This window comes from Microcaecilia unicolor, chromosome 13, assembly GCF_901765095.1.
Source record: "Microcaecilia unicolor chromosome 13, aMicUni1.1, whole genome shotgun sequence".
Lineage (NCBI taxonomy): Eukaryota > Metazoa > Chordata > Amphibia > Gymnophiona > Siphonopidae > Microcaecilia > Microcaecilia unicolor.
This window is the reverse complement of record NC_044043.1, coordinates 8006868-8033817: the sequence shown is the minus strand read 5'-3', so window position 1 is coordinate 8033817 and position 26950 is coordinate 8006868. Positions and strand designations below refer to the sequence as shown.

Genomic DNA, 26950 nt, shown 5'->3' with positions numbered 1-26950 from the left:
ACCGGCCTGCAGATGACCAGTCCTCGCACCAGGCCCCCCTGACCAGCTCCGACCCCCCCCCCCCCACAAGTTCCGATCCACTCCCCCCCCCAGCCAGCTCTAGGACTTGCATAAGGGAATTTATATTTCCCCACTTTCGGCCCCCCAACCAGCTCAGATTCCCCCTTCCCCAGACCTACCTTAACTGGCCTGGTAATCGTTCAGAGCAGAAGCAAACCCAACTCACTCCAGCCCTTTGCGGTTCCTAAATGAAAATGGTCTCAAAGTACTACAGTTATGAGTTGGCCTCTAACAGTAGTAACATCAGACTATGACTAGAGGCTGCAGCAGCCATTTTCACTCAGGGGCTATGAGGGGCAGGAGTGACTGTGTTTGCTCCTGCCCTCAATGACTACTAGACCAGGGAGACTGCTGCAACTTGAGTGTAGGCGGAAAGGGGGGGAGGAGTCAGAGCTTGTCGGGGTTAAAAGAGGGAAATGTAAACTCTATTATGCGGGATCCAGCTGAATATTGACTGGGACCTGCATAACTCCCCACAGCCAATACAAGTCCAGTAAGAGCAGGGCATTCAATGCTGGTACCTAGATATGAGCCAAAATTGAATTATCTGGGGCCAATTTAGCAGGCCAGTGCATAAAAAAACACCGACCATTGCTGGCTGAATATTGATTGGAAAATCTTTATGCTTCAGGAGATTGAAAACAAACCGAGACACTAAAATCCCTGCTGCAACAGCCAAAAAAGCAAACAGGATGCTAGAAATTATTAGGAAAGGGATGGTAAATAAGGCAAAGAATATTATAATTTTAATGTCTCTGTATCACTCCATGGTGCGACTTCATCTGGAGTACTGCGTTTAATTCTGGTCGCCGTATCTCAAAAAGGTATAGTGTAATTAGAAAAGGTTCAAAGAATGACCAAAATGATAATGGGTAATGGATCGGCTCTCATATGAGGAAAGGCTACAGACAGTAGGGCTGTTCAGCTTGGAAAAGAAACGACTGAGGGGGGGGGGGGGGATATGATTGAGGTCTACAAAACTATGAATGGTGTAGAATGGGTAAAAGTGAATAGATTTTTCACTCTTTCAAAAAGTACAAAGACCAGGGGACACTCAATGAAATTACATGGAAATACTTCTAAAACAAATAGGAGAAAATATTTTTTCACTCAAATAGTTAAGCTCTGGAACTCGTTGCTGGAGGATGTGGTAACAGCACTTGCCATATCTGGGTTTAAAAAAGGTTTGGAGAAGTTCCTGGAGGAAAAGTCCATAGTCCTTAATCGCTACACATTAATAACTGTACCTGATATCCTGATATGACAATGTTAACAAATCTATGTAAGCCACATTGAGCCTGCAAATAGGTGGCGAATGTGGGATACAAATGCAATAAATAAATAGTCTGATATTGAGGTAGACATGAGGGAAGCCACTGCTTGCCCTGGGTTTGGTAGCATGGAATGCTGCTGCTATTTGGGTTTTTGCCAGGAACTTGTGACTTGGATTGGCCACTGTTGGAAGCAGGATACTGGGCTAGATGGACCATTGGTCTGACCCAGTATGGCTATTATGGTCTTATGACATTTAAATAAAGTCCTATCAGATCATCAGAGGTTGCAAGGAAAACTTACCATGGTAGGGCAGCACAAATCGAAGCATGTGGACTGGTCTCCTGGGATGATAAGGAAATTAGTGATTTAAACCCCTAACTAAATTGAACTCTACGTGTTATTAGTATGAATTAAACTATATCATGAAAACATGCCCCTCCACCCCACACAGTAATTATAGCCCAGATCTTGTAACAGATTTCCAGATCTCAAAATGAATAGGTATCCAATCCACATGCTGTACCTGCTGGATAGTACGCTTGGGAGTATTGTGCTGAAGCAGCTGTGTAGTTGCTGTATTTCTGGGAGGAACTGGTCATGGTCTGGGGTCCTTGTTGGATGGGGACAGAAGTTACAGTGGGCTGCAGCGTATATGTCACCTCTGTTGGAAACCGCTGGAGAACAGGAAATGGAATCTCCTTCTCAGAGAAGGCAGGTGGTGTTTCCACTTGACTTGGTAGCATCCCTAATGAGTTCTGCCAAGTTCTGGGAGGGATGGGGGTCCGGTCCAAACCTTTCACTGGAAAAGTGCTATGGCTGTGGGGTGAAGCTGATGCATAGGAGTAAGGAGATAAATTCTCTCTTCGGAAAGATCTGTGCAGTTGTCCTACTGTTACTGGACCTATAAAGTCAAAAAGCATATTTATTAATGGTAAGATTATTGCAGAAAAATAGAAAGTATTTCCTCTATAGCCTGTTATGCATCCATCCCCATGGAAGTCACAATTTAGGGGATCTTCATCCTTCAGAAAGGTTAACCTTATGTACAGAGACCCTGATATTCTCTACTTTAGACATAAAAAGTGGAAAGGGAAGTTCAAGCAAGATTTTATCATATAGAAAATAGTAACGTTTTAAACTCCCATATGTTCCCCCTCTGCTTCTCTCAGTCCATGTCATATATCCTTCAGCTCTGCCTCTCCTGTCATCCTCTCATGAACCCCCAACCCTCTTTCAGCTATCAACACCACTCTTCTTTGCAGGCTCTCATTACCTCTTCTCTCTCCTCTCCACACCACATGATTAAGAAATAGTGGTTCTCTACCCAGCCCTCGGGTTTTCAGGATAGCCACAATGAATATGCATGAATTGAATTTACTTGCACTGCCTCCATTGTATCTGAATCCATCTTATATATTCACTATGGATACTCTACATACCAGACTGGTGGGTGCTGATGCAGAAAGCCATGTGGTAGAGCCACACACCAATGGCTGAGTGCAGCTTCTACCAATTACCTCACAAATATACCGCAGCTATGCAGTGATCAACGAGCATGCAAATTATTGCTGTATTAAAAAGTATGCAGTCAGACAAAAAAAGTGCACATCGCAGCAGTAATCTGCAGCTCATTACAAAAATGTTCTCCTTTATATCAGCGGGTGAACAGTGATTGGCTCAAACACTGAGAGAAAGGTGAACATTTTTATTTAAAAATGCCACCAGATCTGCATCCTCCCCGACATCACTGACCCAACCCCCTTGCCCCTAACAAAAACAAAATCCCTTGTAGTTTAACAGCCCTGCGATATGACTCCTTCTGCCCTGATTCTGGTTGTCTGGAACCCCACCTGACTTTTATGTTTTTATGTTGGGGAGGGGAAGGGGGATTATTTTTTTAATTTTGTGGTAGGGAAGAGGTCAGTTCTGGAGTGGGGGAGATTGGTTCAGAGGGTATTAAATCCTCTCAGACCTAGCAGTAAACTTCTTGCATTGTGCTCATGCTGTTCTCCCTTAAAAACGTCTGTACATTGCAGCAGATTAACTAATCGCCTCAGCATACATTTCAATATGCTGTGCACTGCACATCAGTTAACTTTGGTGCTGAACATTTTCCACATCATATAGCTGTTAACATGCAGGTAGCTCACTATTAAACGTGCCTTCATGGTAGCTTCGTGCCTTCTGTTCATGGTAGCTTTCTGCATTGGCTGTTTCTTGAGGACAGAGTTAAGAAGCCCTGCTTTAGAGGAAAGTTTCAACAGCTCTCCTTTAGGAATTTCTTCTCCCCAGAGTTAGGCGACTGACTTGGGCTTAATGTGTTAGTTTAAGACTCATGGTAAGTTCTATAAGAGCTAGTCATATACTTACATAAAGTTTGCTAAAATTGAATTTCATCCACTTCAGGGCACTATATTGGTTCACAAGACAGCAAAGACCCTGTGGGACTTTTGCAAGTTACTATATGTTTGAAAAATAAAAAGTCCTTCCTGACTCCCAAAAGGCAAACGAACCCAATCCCTGAATAACTGTCAACCACTCAATAATGCTCAGTAATCAGTAGCAACATTACCTTCTATAAAGCCAATCAGCTTTAGTTTTAAAATGCTTGCTGTAGTGCTTAGGTATTTCTGTGATTCGTACATATAAGGGGCAATTCTATAAAGGTCACCCAACAGAACGTAAGCCTACATTTGCATGACAACATTTAGGTGATATCACTTATGCCACATAAAATGTGAATGTGTAAATGTTGCACTTTAGCTTGTAACTTAAGTATTCTAAAAGTTACACATTAAGTGTGGAACCCGCCCATGTGCATGCCCTCTTTGCAGTTGTGCACCATGCAAGTTCTTCACTGTTTGCAGAATACCTTAATGCCTAATCAGCACATTCACACATGAACTACTACTACTACTATTTAGCATTTTTATAGCGCTACAAGGCGTACGCAGCGCTGCACAAACATAAAAAACAGTCCCTGCTCAAAGAGCTTACAATCTAATAATCAAAGTGCTAGCATTCTATAATCTTAGCGTGCAAATGACACATTTAGGCACTAAGATTATATAACGAAGTGGATAATATGTATTTGTATAATTGGACTAAATGGATACAGTACATACACTTTTAAAGTAAACATAGTTCCATTTCCACAGTACCATCGTTTTCTCAAGATCAAGGTAGCTTCAATAGTAGTGTATTTATCTGAAGAGATTTTGTGAGACTTGTGTGATAGTAGCTTTCTGTAACTGCAAACTCCATAAACATAATTCCTGGAGGCCTAAAGCCTCTCCATTGTGTTCCTAGTAAAGAATGACACAGGAACAAACCCCGTGGGTTCTGTCTCCATCCCTGTCCTTGCAGGCCTTGTTTCCATCCCCGCAGGTTCTGTCCCAGTCCCCACCCCATCCCTGTGTCCTCTGTCCTCATCCGCAAAAGCCTCAAACACCTATGATTTTATATTTAAATCTTGTTATGAAAGTATAAAAAGGAACAATATCCTGTGCAATTGTTGTTTATAAATCCCAATAGAAAACAATAGTAACAAGCAACTAAAATACTCCTCCTACCCTTTCAACCCCAACATCAGCTGACTTCTACTACCCCAAGGAATCCTAATTCACCCTGTTAAAATGTCCAGGGGTACAAAATACAACCCATTCTATACTCCCTAGCGGGGGAGAAGTATGCCCTATGAAGCATTGTTATGATTTTGATTTTTTAATCTGTGGATGAATAAGTCGTCAACAATCTCAGTTTAGCTCTCCTGTCTTTCACAGTCTTTCCTGCAACAGATGATGTCTTCTCCGAAGATGTGCTGGTAGCAGGAATGTACAGGATCCCCCGTGCAAATTGTCATTATCTGCATCACTCAAGCATAAATAACAGCTCAGTTCATTAACAGGCTTCAAAGTAGAAAATGACACAGGGACAAAGTCTGTCCCCGTCCCCATGGGCCCTGTCCCCACTCTGTCCCCGTGTCGTTCTCTAGTTCCTAATTTGTATGCATCCCTACCTGGTTTCTCTCCTTTGCCCATCGAATCCAGTGAGTTGGTGAGGAGTCTCTGGAAGCGGTTTGGGGGTCTTGAATTCACTTCCATGCCTGCAGCTAACTTGGCTTTATTGGCACTTGTCAGCCTTTTGAGGTTAACCAGCATTTCTGGATGATCCTTTCTGAAGTGAACGCTATGGAAGTGATGGAGGTGGCCATCGCCAGCGCCCAAGTCTCCTCCAGGGTGCAAGTTGCCCGGATTGCTACCTGCTCCCAGTACCACTTTCCTGAATCCATACAGATTTAACTGACGGATGAAGCTGGTGAAATTGGTAGTCTTGAAGAGCTCTGACCCCTCGTCGACAGGTTTGGAGGGGCACAGAAGCTCAGACTCAAACAGCTGTTGGTCAATGATCAGGCCCTCCCCACGGGCATCCCAGCGAATGGAGCGATACCGTGGGCTATTCACCAGCCTCCAGAGCTTAGCGGGGAAGTTGTTGGGATTTATAGGGGTGGATAGGAGCGCATTTTCCACCTCCATGGCATTAACTGTCGGGCTCAGAACATGGCAGGACATAACTTTTGCAGTACAGAAAGCAGAATTGTCTGCAGAACCCTGACTGATAGATCCTATCTGGGCCCTCACACTACTGGGTCATGGCCACTTAACAGCCAACAATGGGTTAATGGCACCCTCCCCCCACTGCTATCATAGCATAAACGTTTCTTTATCTCTTCCTGCTCCTCTCTTCCTCTGGCAGAGCTTTTTGTGCCCTTTCTCTTTTCTGGATCTTATCTTTGGCCAATTTCCTTCCTGGATTTCTCTCTCACTCCTTTCCTTTCCTTCCTTCCCTCCCTCTCTGTATTGGTCTCTTTTGGATTTCTTCCCACCCCCCCTCCTCTTCCTCTGTCTTTGTACCTCCCTTCTTCAATCACTACTTTCTTTCTGGGTTGTTGTTTTTTTTTACTATGTTCCCCGGGATTTCTTTCTCTCCCTAGCTAATTCCCCCTTCCTCCTTGATCCGTCCGTCCGTGTTCACGATCGATGGAACCGTTAATGCCGTTCCCGAACCGCCGCGTTCAAATTCTAAACTCCAACCAATCATGCTTCGAGCTGCGGGCCCGGAGGGCAGGAGCGCGCGGGAAAGCAGGCACCATAGCGAGGAGAGGGCGGGGTTAAAGGGCTTGAGTGCAGCGAAGAGAGAGCACGCGCGCTCAGAGGAAAGTCACGCGCGCGCCTAGAAAAAGGAGGGAAGGAAGATGATTTGTTGTGAGGGAGTAGATAGCACGCGGGTGCGGGTGGTGGTGGGGAAGGCGCGCGCGGGAAAGCAGGCACAAGAGCGAGGAGAGGGAGGGGTTAGAGGGCTTGAGTGCAGCGAGGAGAGAGCACGCGCGCTCAGACAGGAAAGTCACGCGCGGGAAAGCAGGCACAATAGCGAGGAGGAGAGGGAGGGGTTAAAGGGCTTCAGTGCAGCGAGGAGAGAGCACGCGCGCTCAGACAGGAAAGTCACGCGCGGGAAAGCAGGCACAATAGCGAGGAGAGGGCGGGGTTAAAGGGCTTGAGTGCAGCGAGGAGAGAGCACGCGCGCTCAGACAGGAAAGTCACGCGCGGGAAAGCAGGCACAATAGCGAGGAGAGGGCGGAGTTAAAGGGCTTCAGTGCAGCGAGGAGAGAGCACGCGCGCTCAGACAGGAAAGTCACGCGGGCGCCTAGAAAAAGGAAGGAACGAAGATGATTCGTTGTTGTGACTTGAGGGCGTAGATAGCACGCGGCGGTGGGTGAGACTAGGTGAAGAAAAAGAGCGCGTTGAGGAAAAGAGAAAAGGGAACAACGGCAAACGAAAGCTAAATCTTGGAGAGTGTGCCGGGCGGGAAGAGGGCAGCGCATGAAAACGTAGCGGAGATAAATCTGCCATTGAAAAGGGGGGGGGGGGGGGGGACGGTTTGCTGCGCGCGCTGCTGGGTGTCCCAGAGAAGTGGCTCGCGCGCAGTACAAGATGACGCGGATTTGCGGGGGGAACGGTTGCACGTGTAACCATGACTTTTGCTTGTTTTGAGTTCTCTCCTATCCCACCGTGACATTATAGATTCCCACATATGCATCGAGAGTAATAACTTGGGGGAAAAACTATTGTGAAAATCGTCAAGGTATGCTTTTTATAAGTATATTTTGTTTTACTTGGAAAGAGGATGCAGCTGATCACTTCTCTGGAGGCACGGTGTGAAACATAGTAGATGACGGCAGAAAAAGACCTGCACGGTCCATCCAGTCTGCCCAACAAGATAAACTCATACGTACTACTTTTTGTGCATACCTTACCTTGATTTGTATCTGTCATTTTCAGGGCACAGACCGTATAAGTCTGCCCAGCACTATCCCCGCCTCCCAACACCAGCCACGCCTCCCACCACCAGCTCTGGTACAGACCGTATAAGTCTGCCCAGCACTATCCCTGCCTCCCAACACCAGCCCCGCCTCCCAACACCAGCTATGGCACAGACCGTATAAGTCTGCCCAGCATTATCCCCGCCTCCCAACCACCAGCCCCGCCTCCCAACACCAGCTCTGGCACAGACCGTATAAGTCTGCCCAGCACTATCCCTGCCTCCCACCACCAGCTCTGGTACAGACCGTATAAGTCTGCCCAGCACTATCCCTGCCTCCCAACACCAGCCCCGCCTCCCAACACCAGCTCTGGCACAGACCGTATAAGTCTGCCCAGCACTATCCCCGCCTCCCAACCACCAGCCCCGCCTCCCAACACCAGCTCTGGCACAGACCGTATAAGTCTGCCCAGTACTATCCCCGCCTCCCAACCACCAGCCCCGCCTCCCACCACCAGCTCTGGTACAGACCGTATAAGTCTGCCCAGCACTATCCCCGCCTCCCAACCACGAGCTCTGGTACAGACCGTATAAGTCTGCCCAGCACTATCCCCGCCTCCCACCACCAGCTCTGGTACAGACGTATAAGTCTGCCCAGCACTATCCCTGCCTCCCAACACCAGCCCCGCCTCCCAACACCAGCTCTGGCACAGACCGTATAAGTCTGCCCAGCATTATCCCCGCCTCCCAACCACCAGCCCCGCCTCCCAACACCAGCTCTGGCACAGACCGTATAAGTCTGCCCAGCACTATCCCCGCCTCCCAACACCAGCCACGCCTCCCAACACCAGCTCTGGCACAGACCGTATAAGTCTGCCCAGCACTATCCCCGCCTCCCAACCACCAGCCCCGCCTCCCACCACCAGCTCTGGTACAGACCATATAAGTCTGCCCAGCACTATCCCCGCCTCCCAACACCAGCTCTGGCACAGACCGTATAAGTCTGCCCAGTACTATCCCCGCCTCCCAACACCAGCTCTGGCACAGACCGTATAAGTCTGCCCAGTACTATCCCCGCCTCCCAACCACCAGCACCGCCTCCCACCACCAGCTCTGGTACAGACCGTATAAGTCTGCCCAGCACTATCCCCGCCTCCCAACCACCAGCTCTGGTACAGACCGTATAAGTCTGCCCAGCACTATCCCCGCCTCCCAACACCAGCCCCGCCTCCCACCACCAGCTCTGGTACAGACCGTATAAGTCTGCCCAGCACTATCCCTGCCTCCCAACACCAGCCCCGCCTCCCAACACCAGCTATGGCACAGACCGTATAAGTCTGCCCAGCATTATCCCCGCCTCCCAACCACCAGCCCCGCCTCCCAACACCAGCTCTGGCACAGACCGTATAAGTCTGCCCAGCACTATCCCTGCCTCCCACCACCAGCTCTGGTACAGACCGTATAAGTCTGCCCAGCACTATCCCTGCCTCCCAACACCAGCCCCGCCTCCCAACACCAGCTCTGGCACAGACCGTATAAGTCTGCCCAGCACTATCCCCGCCTCCCAACCACCAGCCCCGCCTCCCAACACCAGCTCTGGCACAGACCGTATAAGTCTGCCCAGTACTATCCCCGCCTCCCAACCACCAGCCCCGCCTCCCACCACCAGCTCTGGTACAGACCGTATAAGTCTGCCCAGCACTATCCCCGCCTCCCAACCACGAGCTCTGGTACAGACCGTATAAGTCTGCCCAGCACTATCCCCGCCTCCCACCACCAGCTCTGGTACAGACCGTATAAGTCTGCCCAGCACTATCCCTGCCTCCCAACACCAGCCCCGCCTCCCAACACCAGCTCTGGCACAGACCGTATAAGTCTGCCCAGCATTATCCCCGCCTCCCAACCACCAGCCCCGCCTCCCAACACCAGCTCTGGCACAGACCGTATAAGTCTGCCCAGCACTATCCCTGCCTCCCAACACCAGCCACGCCTCCCAACACCAGCTCTGGCACAGACCGTATAAGTCTGCCCAGCACTATCCCCGCCTCCCAACCACCAGCCCCGCCTCCCACCACCAGCTCTGGTACAGACCATATAAGTCTGCCCAGCACTATCCCCGCCTCCCAACACCAGCTCTGGCACAGACCGTATAAGTCTGCCCAGTACTATCCCCGCCTCCCAACACCAGCTCTGGCACAGACCGTATAAGTCTGCCCAGTACTATCCCCGCCTCCCAACCACCAGCACCGCCTCCCACCACCAGCTCTGGTACAGACCGTATAAGTCTGCCCAGCACTATCCCCGCCTCCCAACCACCAGCTCTGGTACAGACCGTATAAGTCTGCCCAGCACTATCCCCGCCTCCCACCACCAGCTCTGGTACAGACCGTATAAGTCTGCCCAGCACTATCCCTGCCTCCCAACACCAGCCCCGCCTCCCAACACCAGCTCTGGCACAGACCGTATAAGTCTGCCCAGCATTATCCCCGCCTCCCAACCACCAGCCCCGCCTCCCACCACCAGCTCTGGCACAGACCGTATAAGTCTGCCCAGCACTATCCCTGCCTCCCAACACCAGCCCCGCCTCCCAACACCAGCTCTGGCACAGACCGTATAAGTCTGCCCAGCACTATCCCCGCCTCCCAACCACCAGCCCCGCCTCCCACCACCAGCTCTGGTACAGACCATATAAGTCTGCCCAGCACTATCCCCGCCTCCCAACACCAGCTCTGGCACAGACCGTATAAGTCTGCCCAGTACTATCCCCGCCTCCCAACACCAGCTCTGGCACAGACCGTATAAGTCTGCCCAGTACTATCCCCGCCTCCCAACCACCAGCCCCGCCTCCCACCACCAGCTCTGGTACAGACCGTATAAGTCTGCCCAGCACTATCCCCGCCTCCCAACCACCAGCCCCGCCTCCCACCACCAGCTCTGGTACAGACCGTATAAGTCTGCCCAGCACTATCCCCGCCTCCCACCACCAGCTCTGGTACAGACCGTATAAGTCTGCCCAGCACTATCCCTGCCTCCCAACACCAGCCCCGCCTCCCAACACCAGCTCTGGCACAGACCGTATAAGTCTGCCCAGCATTATCCCCGCCTCCCAACCACCAGCCCCGCCTCCCAACACCAGCTCTGGCACAGACCGTATAAGTCTGCCCAGCACTATCCCTGCCTCCCAACACCAGCCACGCCTCCCAACACCAGCTCTGGCACAGACCGTATAAGTCTGCCCAGCACTATCCCCGCCTCCCAACCACCAGCCCCGCCTCCCACCACCAGCTCTGGTACAGACCATATAAGTCTGCCCAGCACTATCCCCGCCTCCCAACACCAGCTCTGGCACAGACCGTATAAGTCTGCCCAGTACTATCCCCGCCTCCCAACCACCAGCCCCGCCTCCCACCACCAGCTCTGGTACAGACCGTATAAGTCTGCCCAGCACTATCCCCGCCTCCCAACCACCAGCCCCGCCTCCCACCACCAGCTCTGGTACAGACCGTATAAGTCTGCCCAGCACTATCCCCGCCTCCCAACCACCAGCTCTGGTACAGACCGTATAAGTCTGCCCAGCACTATCCCCGCCTCCCAACACCAGCCACGCCTCCCACCACCAGCTCTGGTACAGACCGTATAAGTCTGCCCAGCACTATCCCTGCCTCCCAACACCAGCCCCGCCTCCCAACACCAGCTATGGCACAGACCGTATAAGTCTGCCCAGCATTATCCCCGCCTCCCAACCACCAGCCCCGCCTCCCAACACCAGCTCTGGCACAGACCGTATAAGTCTGCCCAGCACTATCCCTGCCTCCCACCACCAGCTCTGGTACAGACCGTATAAGTCTGCCCAGCACTATCCCTGCCTCCCAACACCAGCCCCGCCTCCCAACACCAGCTCTGGCACAGACCGTATAAGTCTGCCCAGCACTATCCCCGCCTCCCAACCACCAGCCCCGCCTCCCAACACCAGCTCTGGCACAGACCGTATAAGTCTGCCCAGTACTATCCCCGCCTCCCAACCACCAGCCCCGCCTCCCACCACCAGCTCTGGTACAGACCGTATAAGTCTGCCCAGCACTATCCCCGCCTCCCAACCACGAGCTCTGGTACAGACCGTATAAGTCTGCCCAGCACTATCCCCGCCTCCCACCACCAGCTCTGGTACAGACCGTATAAGTCTGCCCAGCACTATCCCTGCCTCCCAACACCAGCCCCGCCTCCCAACACCAGCTCTGGCACAGACCGTATAAGTCTGCCCAGCATTATCCCCGCCTCCCAACCACCAGCCCCGCCTCCCAACACCAGCTCTGGCACAGACCGTATAAGTCTGCCCAGCACTATCCCTGCCTCCCAACACCAGCCCCGCCTCCCAACACCAGCTCTGGCACAGACCGTATAAGTCTGCCCAGCACTATCCCCGCCTCCCAACCACCAGCCCCGCCTCCCACCACCAGCTCTGGTACAGACCATATAAGTCTGCCCAGCACTATCCCCGCCTCCCAACACCAGCTCTGGCACAGACCGTATAAGTCTGCCCAGCACTATCCCCGCCTCCCAACACCAGCTCTGGCACAGACCGTATAAGTCTGCCCAGTACTATCCCCGCCTCCCAACCACCAGCACCGCCTCCCACCACCAGCTCTGGTACAGACCGTATAAGTCTGCCCAGCACTATCCCCGCCTCCCAACCACCAGCTCTGGTACAGACCGTATAAGTCTGCCCAGCACTATCCCCGCCTCCCACCACCAGCTCTGGTACAGACCGTATAAGTCTGCCCAGCACTATCCCTGCCTCCCAACACCAGCCCCGCCTCCCAACACCAGCTCTGGCACAGACCGTATAAGTCTGCCCAGCATTATCCCCGCCTCCCAACCACCAGCCCCGCCTCCCAACACCAGCTCTGGCACAGACCGTATAAGTCTGCCCAGCACTATCCCTGCCTCCCAACACCAGCCACGCCTCCCAACACCAGCTCTGGCACAGACCGTATAAGTCTGCCCAGCACTATCCCCGCCTCCCAACCACCAGCCCCGCCTCCCACCACCAGCTCTGGCACAGACCATATAAGTCTGCCCAGCACTATCCCCGCCTCCCAACACCAGCTCTGGCACAGACCGTATAAGTCTGCCCAGTACTATCCCCGCCTCCCAACACCAGCTCTGGCACAGACCGTATAAGTCTGCCCAGTACTATCCCCGCCTCCCAACCACCAGCCCCGCCTCCCACCACCAGCTCTGGTACAGACCGTATAAGTCTGCCCAGCACTATCCCCGCCTCCCAACCACCAGCCCCGCCTCCCACCACCAGCTCTGGTACAGACCGTATAAGTCTGCCCAGCACTATCCCCGCCTCCCACCACCAGCTCTGGTACAGACCGTATAAGTCTGCCCAGCACTATCCCTGCCTCCCAACACCAGCCCCGCCTCCCAACACCAGCTCTGGCACAGACCGTATAAGTCTGCCCAGCATTATCCCCGCCTCCCAACCACCAGCCCCGCCTCCCAACACCAGCTCTGGCACAGACCGTATAAGTCTGCCCAGCACTATCCCTGCCTCCCAACACCAGCCACGCCTCCCAACACCAGCTCTGGCACAGACCGTATAAGTCTGCCCAGCACTATCCCCGCCTCCCAACCACCAGCCCCGCCTCCCACCACCAGCTCTGGTACAGACCGTATAAGTCTGCCCAGCACTATCCCCGCCTCCCAACACCAGCTCTGGCACAGACCGTATAAGTCTGCCCAGTACTATCCCCGCCTCCCAACCACCAGCCCCGCCTCCCACCACCAGCTCTGGTACAGACCGTATAAGTCTGCCCAGCACTATCCCCGCCTCCCAACCACCAGCCCCGCCTCCCACCACCAGCTCTGGTACAGACCGTATAAGTCTGCCCAGCACTATCCCCGCCTCCCAACCACCAGCTCTGGTACAGACCGTATAAGTCTGCCCAGCACTATCCCCGCCTCCCAACCACCAGCCCCGCCTCCCACCACCAGCTCTGGTACAGACCGTATAAGTCTGCCCAGCACTGTGCTGGAGCTGGGAAAGGAAACTAGATAAGTCAAAATAGTCTTCCAAACACATCAACATGAGAATATAACACTTTAAATCCAACCCCCAATTGTGAAGGTTCAAGTAGCCAGATCCAGCGGGATCCTCGGGATCTTCCCGGATTCCATTGGAAACATTTTAAAACTTCATTTTTCTTTGGGTAGTAGTTGCTAGACCCAGGCTTCCTCTCCAGTACAGGATCGGGTGTGCAGTGCGTTCCTCAAGGAGTCAGGGCTGTAAAACGGGTGTGGGCACTGTAGAGAGGAACTGCTTCAGTTTTGCAGCCATGGGATTACGGCCAGCATGCCAGGCAGGCACTTGTGACCACAAATCCAGTTCTGTGTTCTTCAAGTCCACCCCCAGTACAAATTACAGCACTGTGGAGTTAAAGATTTAGCCAAACATTACAGTTCCATTAATTTCCGTCATTAATACTGCCACTATTGTAACTCTCTTTATATTGGTTGCACAAAAGCTCTAAAACTGAAGCAGCAGTATTTACTTTCTTATGTTACAATTACCAGTGGAGGCCACATTACAGTTTAAGATTTTTGGTTTTGGCTTTTAAAGCTTCTGTGGAGATTCCCAAGGTTATTTAATTGATCATTTTGATTTTCTTAATAGGAACTACTGTGGAGTTACCAGAAGCTTTTTTTTTATTTTAGGATTTCTGACTTCGTAAAGTAACAGCCATTTGTCTTTTACAGTCCTCACTAACCTACCAGGCAGCCTCTAGATGGAATTCTCTTCCTTTTTTTCTTAGGCAAACAAAACATCATGAGTTTCAGAAATTACTAAAGACTCTTTTTTAGAAAATATTCTTAATTCAAAGATGCTAAACTTTTGGGTCTGATGATTGAGACTATTTTGTGCAACTACACGCGTCAACCTTTTCCTACATGAGCACGCAGTACTGGAACACACTTCCGCGCAACCTGAAAACGATTCACGAACAAACCAACTTCCGCAAATTACTGAAAACACATCTTTTTGATAAAATCTACGGAAAGAACCAAAACATATAAAATCCACACTCACTGCTCCGTTATACATCAACACATCCACATAAGAATTCTCAATCGTGAAATCACACCACACATCATACCTTTAACCAAAGAAAATGTATACCATAGGCTATTCGTTTTTATATGCTATATATTGTCCTCAGAATCTCTAGTTTCTCGCTGTTTTCCTTCAATGTTTTTATGTTCTTTTCCATTGATATATTCCTTAACGATACTTTGAGTTGATTTGATTTGTTTTGTATAACTCTTCACAATGTAATCCATAACCGAATTGGAACAAAATGTAATTTCCATTATTCATAATGTATTGTAAGCCACTTTGAGCCCGCAAAAAGGTGGGAAAATGTGGGATACAAATGCAATAAATAAATAAATCTGTTGTATGCTCTTTTTCTTGTTGTTATCCTCTTGGAAGTTGTTGGTTGCAGCAGGCCATAATACCTTAATGTAATGTGAGGAAAACTTCTTATTTGGTCCAGACTTTCATTTTGGATTAAAGTCGATGCTGGTCAATCTTTGTGGCTGTGACTGGAGGTGATTTTAAGGTACGGGGGGGGGGGGGGGGGGAGTGGCAGGAGGGAGATGCACCCCTGTTCAAAATTGCTGTTTACACCACTGACTCCAGTTACACCTATAGCGTGGCCATGTCAAGGTACAAATATATGATGTATTTGATGAAGTACATCATGTTTTTTTTCTAATCTTTTGAAAATTATAAGTAGTGTGGTTATCATGTTAGTCCACTTGAATACACACAAATAAATGTTAATAAACATAAACAAAAAAAATGAAAATGGCCTCTTTTTATTGGCCTTTAGTGGTGGTCTATAAGTTGCTTGCCTACTGTGCTCACTGCATGACTTTGAATCTTACACTGGGATTTTTGTCAGGTAGCCGGCCTCTGGCTACCTCAGCCATTTTTTCCACTTGTCAGTCAGTAAATAACTACCTGGATTTTGCCGGGGGGGAGGGGGGAGAAAGACTGGGGAAGGCAATGGCAAAACCACACTGCCAAGATACCATCATGCTAGTGGCAACCCATAAGTTGTTTGTGACTTGGTACTTATGCACAGGGACAATCTTTACCTCTTTATTGGAATATTTTGACTTATCATTTTGACCTAAAATAGGAGTTGTCAGCTAATTAGCAGAAGCTAGTGCAATGAACTATTATCACCATATTTCTGGAATTTAAAAATAGACTGGTGAATCCATTGTTCTTTTTATTCTGTTAGATGATTTGTTGAATATCAGTCAGATTGATTACTCATGGTTTATTTTCATCATATAACCACATTTAATTTAAAAAAAAGCTTTAAAAATACTAATAAAAATAAAAACACCACTAAAAATAGTTTTGAGGAAAAAGAGAGGGTAGGTTTTAGGAATAAGGCTGAATGAGGAAAGCATTGCACTAAGAAACTGCTTAGGGATATGTTGATGGCTTTAGATACCAGCTTTCAGGTTTATCGTTTTTGAGCTCACATAAACATAAAACCAATACATCCTATATAATAATTCTCACCTCCAGGATGTGCTTGGGACCGTGCCTGCTGGAAGTGGTCTGCTAGGCAGGCACGCACTGACCTCAGTGACAGACAATTTGGCAAAGCAAAACAATCCGAGTGCTGGCCATTAGGACACAGGGTTGATAGGAGAGTTTTAAAAGACTGAAGGAACCGAACGTGTTAAATGGGGGGAGGGGGGAGTTCTGAACGACTGAAAGACATGAACATTTGGGAAAGGAAAACAATCTGAATGCTGGCCATTAGGACACAGGGTAGATAGGAGAGTTTTAAAAGACTGAAGGAAACGAAAGTGTTAAACTGGAGAAGGGGGGGGGGGGGGGAGTTGTGAATGACTGAAAGACATGCAAATTTGGGACAGGAAAACAATCTCAATGCTGGCCATTAGCACACAGGGTACATAGGAGAGTTTTAAAAGACTAAAGGAACCAAAAGTGTTCAAGGGGGGGGGGGGGGGAGGGCAAGTTCTTAATGAATGAAAGAAATGAAAATTTACGAGAGGAACACAATCTGAATGCCGGGCATTTGTACACAGGGTACATAGGACACTTTTTTTAAAAATGATGGACGTGAAAGTATTACATCTTGGGGGAGGGGTGAGGAGGAAAGCGGTGGGGTATCCGCATACTGGGCGTTAGGGCCACGGGGGTACATAGACTTTTGAAAGCCTTAAGGAACCCAAAGTGTGGGAAGGAGGAGGAAAAGGAGGGGAGGGAACGGGGTGAGGGGCATTAGGAACAGGGGAGGGGGCCCTGTCACACACTCTCATTCTCACACACACACTGTCACACAAGACAGTCTCACTCTGTCACACACCCGCACATTCACTCTGGCTCTCTCTCTCAAACATACACACTCCCAGGAAAACCTTGCTAGCGCCCGTTTCATTCGTTCCAGAAACGGGCCTTTTTTACTAGTAAATAAATAAAAGGAACACAAGTAGACAAAATATAAAGAGAATTATATCCCTACAAGGGAGTTTATGGGGAAGAGGTGGAAACCTCTGGGAGTGAAAGAGGAATAGCAGGGATAATGGAAAACAAAGGATGCTATAAGCTCAGCTCATCTACATAAGACGTACATAATATGACTGGTGAAAGTCAACACTAGCAGGTATCAGATTGGAATGCACAGTTGAAATAAAAAGTCTTGCATCATTGTATGAGACATTATAAAAAGCACTCAAGTCATAGGTTGATGAGTAGGCCACTCCACAATCACAGGGTGACTACATCAGTGTTACCACATCTACAAGAGGAGAGTAAATCAGGGAGAAATAGTAAGTGAACTTTGAACTCATCAGCTTGTGGAAAGAAGTTCTATATTAGTTCCTGGCTATCAGAGAGAGGAAACAAATAGCACACAAGACAGACAGAATTAACTAGGACTGGAATGGACAGCATATTTTATTTGTTCTGACAATGAAAACAATTCAGTTCACCAGTTACAATTTCTTTTGTGACAGCCACACCTAAGAGCAGTGGAGTTCTGTCTATAGTAGTATTCCTGAAGTTCTTTCCTACGTGGTGGCTACTGAAAGGAAGAAATATAAACTGTTGTAATAGTTCTAACTCTCGCATGCTCATCCAAACAAATTCAGACCCTGGTTTAGGAGACAAGCCTTGATTGAGGGGATGGCAAATGTAGTCATCTTCATTCTGCTGCAGATAGGATGAACTTTGTGCAATAAATGCCCAGAAATTCAGTGCTGTTGTTCACAACCTTTGAAAAGTGTATGTGAGGCCCCTGTTCAGAAATTCTTCAGGAGAATGACTGGGTTTCTTCATTTGCTTCGTACACAGTCAGGTTCCCTCTGGCATCCTGATCAAGTTCTATAGCTTCAAACAAAGACTTGAAATTTCCAGCACCAAAGCCCTACAGGAGAAAAAGGACAGATGTTAAAGTTGATTACTATCCTCGCAGCAATTTAGACTAGAAATGTCTTTCCTAGTCATTCTAGGACTAAGCCACCACAGTAGAACTCTACATTCATTTTCTTGGATAATGTATAAAATGTCTCTATGGATAAGCAGGTGGAGGACTAATGAAAGGGCCTTTAGACATCTTCTGAACTAAGCTGTATGAACTAGTAACACATTTAAAGGGGGTTGATGTCACATATCACAGAGCATCATTTTCTGAGCATTGTACATGGCCTACTTGCCACACTGATACTGAATTTCACTTTCACAGAAGGTGACATGGCATAATTAATTTCTTTTCTCTGACAGTTATACTGTGTTTTAACCCAGCATGTCATAATACATTAGGATAATTATGCTGATGAACACAAAGATTATTAAATATATTTTTGCATTGAGTTGCTGCATTGGACTTGAGAGTGAGTTCTATCATAAGATTATGAAAGATATTCCACACTGTCAGTGACAAGGGTGCCACATTTTCTACTACAAGCGAGATTCTCCCACCTGGAAGCCTGCCTCTTACACTTCCACATAGAATTTGTTCTTGAATTTCCTACAAAAGCAGACCTTGACATCCTGATGTGCTAAGTACAACATAAAGTAGAGAAGAAAAAAAAAATAATCCATGAGGTAGAGAAGTAGGTATGAGCAAGGTATGCTGGATATTCATACAGAGCTGTTTCAAGGTTCAGGGCCCCAAAAGCTTGCTTCACCGACTCTTTACATCAGCGAGAACATGTTTTACTCTCACCACTGTGCTCTTTTCTGTGCAGGGCCACAACAGTGTCATAGGTTTAAACATGAAAACAGGTATTACTTGTTCTCATGTTTAAACCTAGGGCAGTGATAGTATCTGAATGTGAAAGAAAGCACAGCGGTGAAATCAAAGCAGCATTCTCTCATGGCTATAAAGGTAGAGCTGATGCTGGCTGAGGGGCAGGAGCTGTGAGAGTACTGAGGCTGCGGGGTGGAATGGGAAGGCATCGATGTGGATAGGGGCTGGAGCACCACAATCCCTTTTTGTATCTAATTACTGACCTTCCCAAGTCCAAGCTCAGATTATAAATTCATATGTAGCTTGTAGGTCTCTGCTTGAGAAAACTTACAATCTAAGGGGTCTTTGCAAAGAATTGCCTTCAGATTTCCTTACTTCATTGGATGACCAAGTTTCACTTTGAAACAATACTCTTCATACTGTTTTTGACATATCGGCCCCACTGCATCTTCCTTCTTCCAAATGTTACACTTCACAACCATGGTTCCACCATGGTCTTCTGTCCTTTGCCATCAACAATAGTGCGCTGACATCTTTGGTGAAGGACTCCCATCTGCTAGCACTCATAAGACGTTTAGAAAAACTTGCCACTACTACTCTGCCAGTCTAAGAAAGGTGAAACACACATACTTCATAGGTCTGCTCTGCCAGGACCAGAACAACTCGTCTCTACTGTTTTCTGAATTACCTGAGAAACCCATCAGTGACAGCGACTCCCTCCATGTTAACGGCTGATGATTTTGTCACAGGCATTTACAATAAAATTACACTTCTCAGGCAGTCCTAAACACGCACCCTGCACCTCTCTTGTACCCATCATCCCTACGGTCTCCTTCTCTTCCTTTACTCTCTCATCCCTGGCTCTTCTCTGTAAAACTATATCATCATTTTAGTCTTCATTCCCTTCTAGTGATCCAATTTCAGCATTTCTTTTGTTGCAATTCCTCTGACCTCTTCTCTCTTCTCTTTCAATCAATTCTCTGGGGTTTTCCCTCTATTTTGGAAAAAGGCAATTGTTATTCCCCTTCTTAAGGATCCTAAATCAGATATTTGTTCAGTGAATAATTATAGACCCAACTGCAAACTTGCCATTTGTATCCAAGATGGTGGAAAAACTTGTATCCATTCAACTCTCTGACTTCCTTGATTGCAGTAATTCCATTCATCCGTGCTGTCATCATTCCATAGAACACACACTTTTAGGGCTTACAAATTAACACCAAGCTGACTCTAGATAGGAAGGATGTATCTCTATTCTCCATGGATATGTCAGTGGCTTTCGACCCAGTGGACCATTCAGTTTTTCTTAGCCACCTTAGAGGCGTAAATAAACACGTGGATAAAGTTGAGTCGGTTGATGTAGTGTATCTGGATCTTCAGAAAACTTCTGACAAAGTTCCTTATGAGAGGTGCCTGAGAAAATTAAAGAGTCATGGGATAGGAAGCAATGTCCTGTGGATTAGGAATTGGTTACTGGACAGAAAACAGAGGTCAGGGTTAAATGGACATTTTTCTCAATGGAGGAGGGTGAATAGTGGAGTGCTACAGGGATCTGTACTGGGAGCGGTGTTATTTAACATATTTATAAATGATTTGGAAAACGGAATTACGAGTGAGGTGATTAAATCTGCAGATGACACAAAACTATTTAACACTGTCAAAACACATGCAGATTGTGAAAAATTGCAGGAAGACCTTAGGAAACTGGAAGACGGCATCCAAATGGCAGATGAAATTAAATATGGACAAATGCAAAGTGATGCACATTGAGAAGAATAATCTGAATCATAGTTATGCTGAAATGTTCTACCCAGTGTGTAGTGATAGCCAAAAAACAAACAGGATGCTAGGAATTATTAGGAAAAGAAAGCAAAATAAGATCAAGAATATTATTATGCCTCTGTATTGCACCATGGTGCGACCTCACATTGAGTGTTTCGTTCAATTCTAGTTGTATATCTTAAAAAAGATATAACGGAATTAGAAACGGTTCAAAGAAAAGTGACCAAAATGATAAAGGCCAGGGAACACTCAATGAAATCGCATGGAAATACTTTTAAAACAAATAGGAGGAAATATTTTTTCACTCAATGAATAGTTAAGCTCTGGAACCGGCTGCCGGAGGATGTGGAAACAGCGGTTAGTGTATCTGGGTTTTAAAAAGGTTTGGATAAGTTCCTGGAGGAAAGATCCATGGAGGGGCATAATCGAACGCGAACACCTATCTCCATGGTCGTCTATGTCTGAAAACGGGTACGTGAAGAGGCGGGACAGACCGTATTTTCGAAAAAATGGACGTTTTTCAGCTGGGCGTTTGTTTTTTTTTTAGCGATAATGGAAACTAAAAACGTCCTAATCCGAGCCATTTGGTCATGGGAGGGGCCACGATTCATAGTATACTCGCCCCCTGACATGCCAGGACACCAACTGGGCACCCTAGAGGTCAGTGCGGTGGACTTCAGACAACGCTCCCACATGCATAGCTCCAGTACCACGGGTGCTGAGCACCCAACCCCCCTCCCCCAAAACCCACTACCCACAAATGTACAGTACTACCATAGCTCTTAGGGGTGAAGGGGGCACCTACATGTGGGTACAGTGGGTTTTGGAGACCTCCCATTTACCAGCACAAGTGTTACAGGTAGGGGGGGATGGGCCTGGGTCCACCTGGCTGAAGTGCACTGTGGTACCCACTAAAAGTGCTCCAGGGACCTGCATACACGCAGGCCTCTAGGACTTGTTGGTGCTATATAACATTGGCACACCAGTTGACACCTGAAGACTAATCTCTCCGAAAACGTCCTTTATTGGAATAAGCACGCTCACTCACAGTTAACTGCAGATCAGAGGTTGTGCCCCACTGGCAACAAGTCTCCCTGGTACTGAGATGAGCAGTAGGTCAGAGCTGGCAGAATGCTGTACAATGCCCTCTTTCAGCCACATTCAAGGTAAGAACTAAGTTCTGTAACGTGGCTAACACGTGAAAGGGATCTAAAATTGGCTTACAAAAATGGCCACTACCTCATGGACTACCAGAAACAAAACAGGGCACACTACTACTACTACTATTATTTAGCATTTCTATAGCGCTACAAGGCATACGCAGCGCTGCACAAACATAGAAAAAAGACAGTCCCTGCTCAAAGAGCTTACAATCTAATAGACAAAAAATAAATAAAGTAAGCAAATCAAATCAATTAATGTGAACGGGAAGGAAGAGAGGAGGGTAGGTGGAGGCGAGTGGTTACAAGTGGTTACGAGTCAAAAGCAATGTTAAAGAGGTGGGCTTTCAGTCTAGATTTAAAGGTGGCCAAGGATGGCGCAAGACGTAGGGGCTCAGGAAGTTTATTCCAGGCTTAGGGTGCAGCGAGACAGAAGGCGCGAAGTCTGGAGTTGGCAGTAGTGGAGAAGGGAACAGATAAGAAGGATTTATCCATGGAGCGGAGTGCACGGGAAGGGGTGTAGGGAAGGACGAGTGTGGAGAGATACTGGGGAGCAGCAGAGTGAATACATTTATAGGTTAGTAGAAGAAGTTTGAACAGGATGCGAAAACGGATAGGGAGCCAGTGAAGGGTCTTGAGGAGAGGGGTAGTATGAGTAAAGCGACCCTGGCGGAAGATGAGACGGGCAGCAGAGTTTTGAACCGACTGGAGAGGGGAGAGGTGACTAAGTGGGAGGCCAGCAAGAAGCAGATTGCAGTAGTCTAAACGAGAGGTGACAAGGGTGTGGATGAGGGTTTTGGTAGAGTGCTCGGAAAGAAAGGGGCGGATTTTACGGATGTTGTAAAGAAAGAAACGACAGGTCTTGGCAGTCTGCTGGATATGAGCAGAGAAGGAGAGAGAAGAGTCAAAGATGACCCCAAGGTTTCGAGCTGAGGAGACAGGGAGAATGAGAGAGCCATCAACAGAAATAGAAAATGGGGGGAGCGGGGAGGTGGGTTTGGGGGGGAAAATGAGAAGCTCGGTTTTGGTCATATTTAATTTCAGGTGGCGTTGAGACATCCAGGCAGCAATGTCAGACAAGCACGCTGAAACTTTGGTTTGGATGCAAGGTGAGATATCAGGGGTAGAAAGGTAGATTTGGGAGTCATCAGCATAGAGATGGTAAGAAAAGCCATGGGATGAGATTAATGAACCAAGGGAAGAAGTGTAGATAGAAAAGAGGAGGGGACCAAGAACAGAACCCTGAGGTACGCCGACAGGCAGAGGGATAGAAGTAGAAGAGGATCCACCAGAGTGAACACTAAAGGTGCGGAGGGAGAGGTAGGAAGAGAACCAGGAAAGGACAGAGCCCTGGAATCCAAGTGAGGACAGGGTATCGAGAAGTATGCTGTGATCGACAGTGTCAAAAGCAGCGGAAAGATCAAGAAGTATGAGGATGGAATATTGACCTCTGGATTTAGCCAGTAATAGGTCATTGGAGACTTTAGTAAGCGCAGTTTCGGTTGAGTGGAGAGGGCGAAAACCAGATTGTAGTGGGTCAAGAATAGCATGTGAGGAGAGAAAATCAAGGCAGCGGCGGTGAACAGCACGCTCAAGTAATTTGGAGAGAAAAGGGAGATGGGTCGGTAATTAGAGGGACAAGTAGGGTCAAGTGAAGGCTTCTTAAGGAGAGGTGTGACCACAGCATGTTTAAAGGCAGCAGGGACAGTCGCAGTGGAAAGTGAGAGGTTGAGAATGTGACAGATAAAAGGAATAAGAGTAGGAGAGATGGCATTAAGAAGTTGGGTGGGAATGGGATCAGAGGAACAGGTGGTACATTTTGAGGAAGAAAGGAGAAGTGTAGTTTCCTCAATAGTAACTTCAGGAAAGGAGGAAAGGGAATGAGGGGAAGGAGAGAGAGGGGAACGGACTAGAGGAGGGAGAGCTGGTGAGGTAGAGAAAGCAAGGTTTATCTTTTGAACCTTGTTGTGAAAGAATTCAGCAAGGGTCTGAGGAGATAATGAAGGGGGAGTTGGGGGAGGGGGCACCTTGAGGAGAGAGTTCAATGTGGTGAAGAGAAGTCGAGGATTAGAGCCAAGAGAGTTGGTCAGTTGGATATAATAATCCTGTTTGGCACGTAAAAGAGCAGATTGGAAGGAGGTCAGCATGCTTAAAGTGTAAGAAATCAGCAAGGGCCCGAGATTTCCGCCAGAGGCGTTCGGTGGAGCGGGTACAGGAACGTAGGTAGCGGATATTAGAAGTCAGCCAAGGTTGGGGTTTTGTACGCCTTACAGGGCGGGTCATCAAAGGTGCAAGAGTGTCTAAGGCAGAGGATAGAGTATTGTTGTAAGATGAAACAGCCTCGTTGACAGACGTGGATGGTGCCACAGTAGAGAGGAGGTTTGAAACATGGGAGGATAGAGATGAAGGGTCAATATCGTGAAGATTCCTAGATAAATTAGATAGGATAGGACGGGACTGGGAGGGAGGAGATTTAAGTGTGAAAGTTATAAGATGGTGATCAGAGGAGGGATGATCAGAGGCAAGGAAACTAGAAGGTGAACAGTTGGAGGAGAAGATGAGATCAAGACAGTGACCATTTTGATGAGTGGGGGAGGTGGAGCATAGTTGGAGATTAAAGGATGACGTTAAAGCGAGTAACTTGGAAATATAAGAGTTGGAAGGATCATTAGCAGGAATATTAAAGTCACCAAGGATGAGAGAGGGGGAGGAAGGATCATGGAAGAAGGCAAGCCAGGCGTCAAAGTCACTGAGAAAGGATGAAAGGGACTTATTACTACTACTACTACTACTATTTAGCATTTCTATAGCGCTACAAGGCATACGCAGCGCTGTACAAACATAGAAGAAAGACAGTCCCTGCTCAAAGAGCTTACAATCTAATAGACAAAAAATAAATAAAGTAAGCAAATCAAATCAATTAATGTGAACGGGAAGGAAGAGAGGAGGGTAGGTGGAGGCGAGTGGTTACAAGTGGTTACGAGTCAAAAGCAATGTTAAAGAGGTGGGTTTTCAGTCTAGATTTAAAGGTGGCCAAGGATGGGGCAAGACGTAGGGGCTCAGGAAGTTTATTCCAGGCGTAGGGTGCAGCGAGACAGAAGGCGCGAAGTCTGGAGTTGGCAGTACTGGAGAAGGGAACAGATAAGAAGGATTTATCCATGGAGCGGAGTGCACGGGAAGGGGTGTAGGGAAGGACGAGTGGGGAGAGATACTGGGGAGCAGCAGAGTGAGTACATTTATAGGTTAGTAGAAGAAGTTTGAACAGGATGCGAAAACGGATAGGGAGCCAGTGAAGGGTCTTGAGGAGAGGGGTAGTATGAGTAAAGCGACCCTGGCGGAAGATGAGACGGGCAGCAGAGTTTTGAACCGACTGGAGAGGGGAGAGGTGACTAAGTGGGAGGCCAGCAAGAAGCAGATTGCAGTAGTCTAAACGAGAGGTGACAAGGGTGTGGATGAGGGTTTTGGTAGAGTGCTCGGAAAGAAAGGGGCGGATTTTACGGATGTTGTAAAGAAAGAAACGACAGGTCTTGGCGGTCTGCTGGATATGAGCAGAGAAGGAGAGAGAAGAGTCAAAGATGACCCCAAGGTTTCGAGCTGAGGAGACAGGGAGAATGAGAGAGCCATCAACAGAAATAGAAAATGGGGGGAGCGGGGAGGTGGGTTTGGGGGGGAAAATGAGAAGCTCGGTTTTGGTCATATTTAATTTCAGGTGGCGTTGAGACATCCAGGCAGCAATGTCAGACAAGCACGCTGAAACTTTGGTTTGGATGCAAGGTGAGATATCAGGGGTAGAAAGGTAGATTTGGGAGTCATCAGCATAGAGATGGTAAGAAAAGCCATGGGATGAGATTAATGAACCAAGGGAAGAAGTGTAGATAGAAAAGAGGAGGGGACCAAGAACAGAACCCTGAGGTACGCCGACAGGCAGAGGGATAGAAGTAGAAGAGGATCCACCAGAGTGAACACTAAAGGTGCGGAGGGAGAGGTAGGAAGAGAACCAGGAAAGGACAGAGCCCTGGAATCCAAGTGAGGACAGGGTATCGAGAAGTATGCTGTGATCGACAGTGTCAAAAGCAGCGGAAAGATCAAGAAGAATGAGGATGGAATATTGACCTCTGGATTTAGCCAGTAATAGGTCATTGGAGACTTTAGTAAGCGCAGTTTCGGTTGAGTGGAGAGGGCGAAAACCAGATTGTAGTGGGTCAAGAATAGCATGTGAGGAGAGAAAATCAAGGCAGCGGCGGTGAACAGCACGCTCAAGTAATTTGGAGAGAAAAGGGAGATGGGTCGGTAATTAGAGGGACAAGTAGGGTCAAGTGAAGGCTTCTTAAGGAGAGGTGTGACCACAGCATGTTTAAAGGCAGCAGGGACAGTCGCAGTGGAAAGTGAGAGGTTGAGAATGTGACAGATAAAAGGAATAAGAGTAGGAGAGATGGCATTAAGAAGTTGGGTGGGAATGGGATCAGAGGAACAGGTGGTACATTTTGAGGAAGAAAGGAGAAGTGTAGTTTCCTCAATAGTAACTTCAGGAAAGGAGGAAAGGAATGAGGGGAAGGAGAGAGAGGGGAACGGACTAGAGGAGGGAGAGCTGGTGAGGTAGAGAAAGCAAGGTTTATCTTTTGAACCTTGTTGTGAAAGAATTCAGCAAGGGTCTGAGGAGATAATGAAGGGGGAGTTGGGGGAGGGGGCACCTTGAGGAGAGAGTTCAATGTGGTGAAGAGAAGTCGAGGATTAGAGCCAAGAGAGTTGGTCAGTTGGATATAATAATCCTGTTTGGCACGTAAAAGAGCAGATTGGAAGGAGGTCAGCATGCTTAAAGTGTAAGAAATCAGCAAGGGCCCGAGATTTCCGCCAGAGGCGTTCGGTGGAGCGGGTACAGGAACGTAGGTAGCGGATATTAGAAGTCAGCCAAGGTTGGGGTTTTGTACGCCTTACAGGGCGGGTCATCAAAGGTGCAAGAGTGTCTAAGGCAGAGGATAGAGTATTGTTGTAAGATGAAACAGCCTCGTTGACAGACGTGGATGGTGCCACAGTAGAGAGGAGGTTTGA

At 48.2% G+C, this 26950-nt stretch overlaps 2 protein-coding genes across 2 annotated transcripts in view; both read right to left on the bottom strand.

Annotated features, from left to right (window-relative positions):
* HSF5 (heat shock transcription factor 5) overlaps positions 1-5906 on the bottom strand; it is a 93527-nt gene extending 87621 nt beyond the window's left edge. The window contains exons 1-2 of the mRNA XM_030185991.1: positions 5354-5906; positions 1859-2236 (exon numbers count right to left, since the gene is read on the bottom strand). Of these exons, the coding sequence (XP_030041851.1) occupies positions 1859-2236; positions 5354-5906 (931 nt within the window). The remainder of the gene's footprint in view (positions 1-1858; positions 2237-5353) is intronic.
* An 11730-nt stretch (positions 5907-17636) lies between these two features.
* Positions 17637-26950, bottom strand: part of LOC115482622 (4-hydroxyphenylpyruvate dioxygenase-like) — a 105385-nt gene continuing 96071 nt past the window's right edge. Inside the window, exon 14 of the mRNA XM_030222562.1 lies at positions 17637-18134. Coding sequence (XP_030078422.1) covers positions 18021-18134 — 114 coding nt within the window. The 3' untranslated portion in view covers positions 17637-18020. The remainder of the gene's footprint in view (positions 18135-26950) is intronic.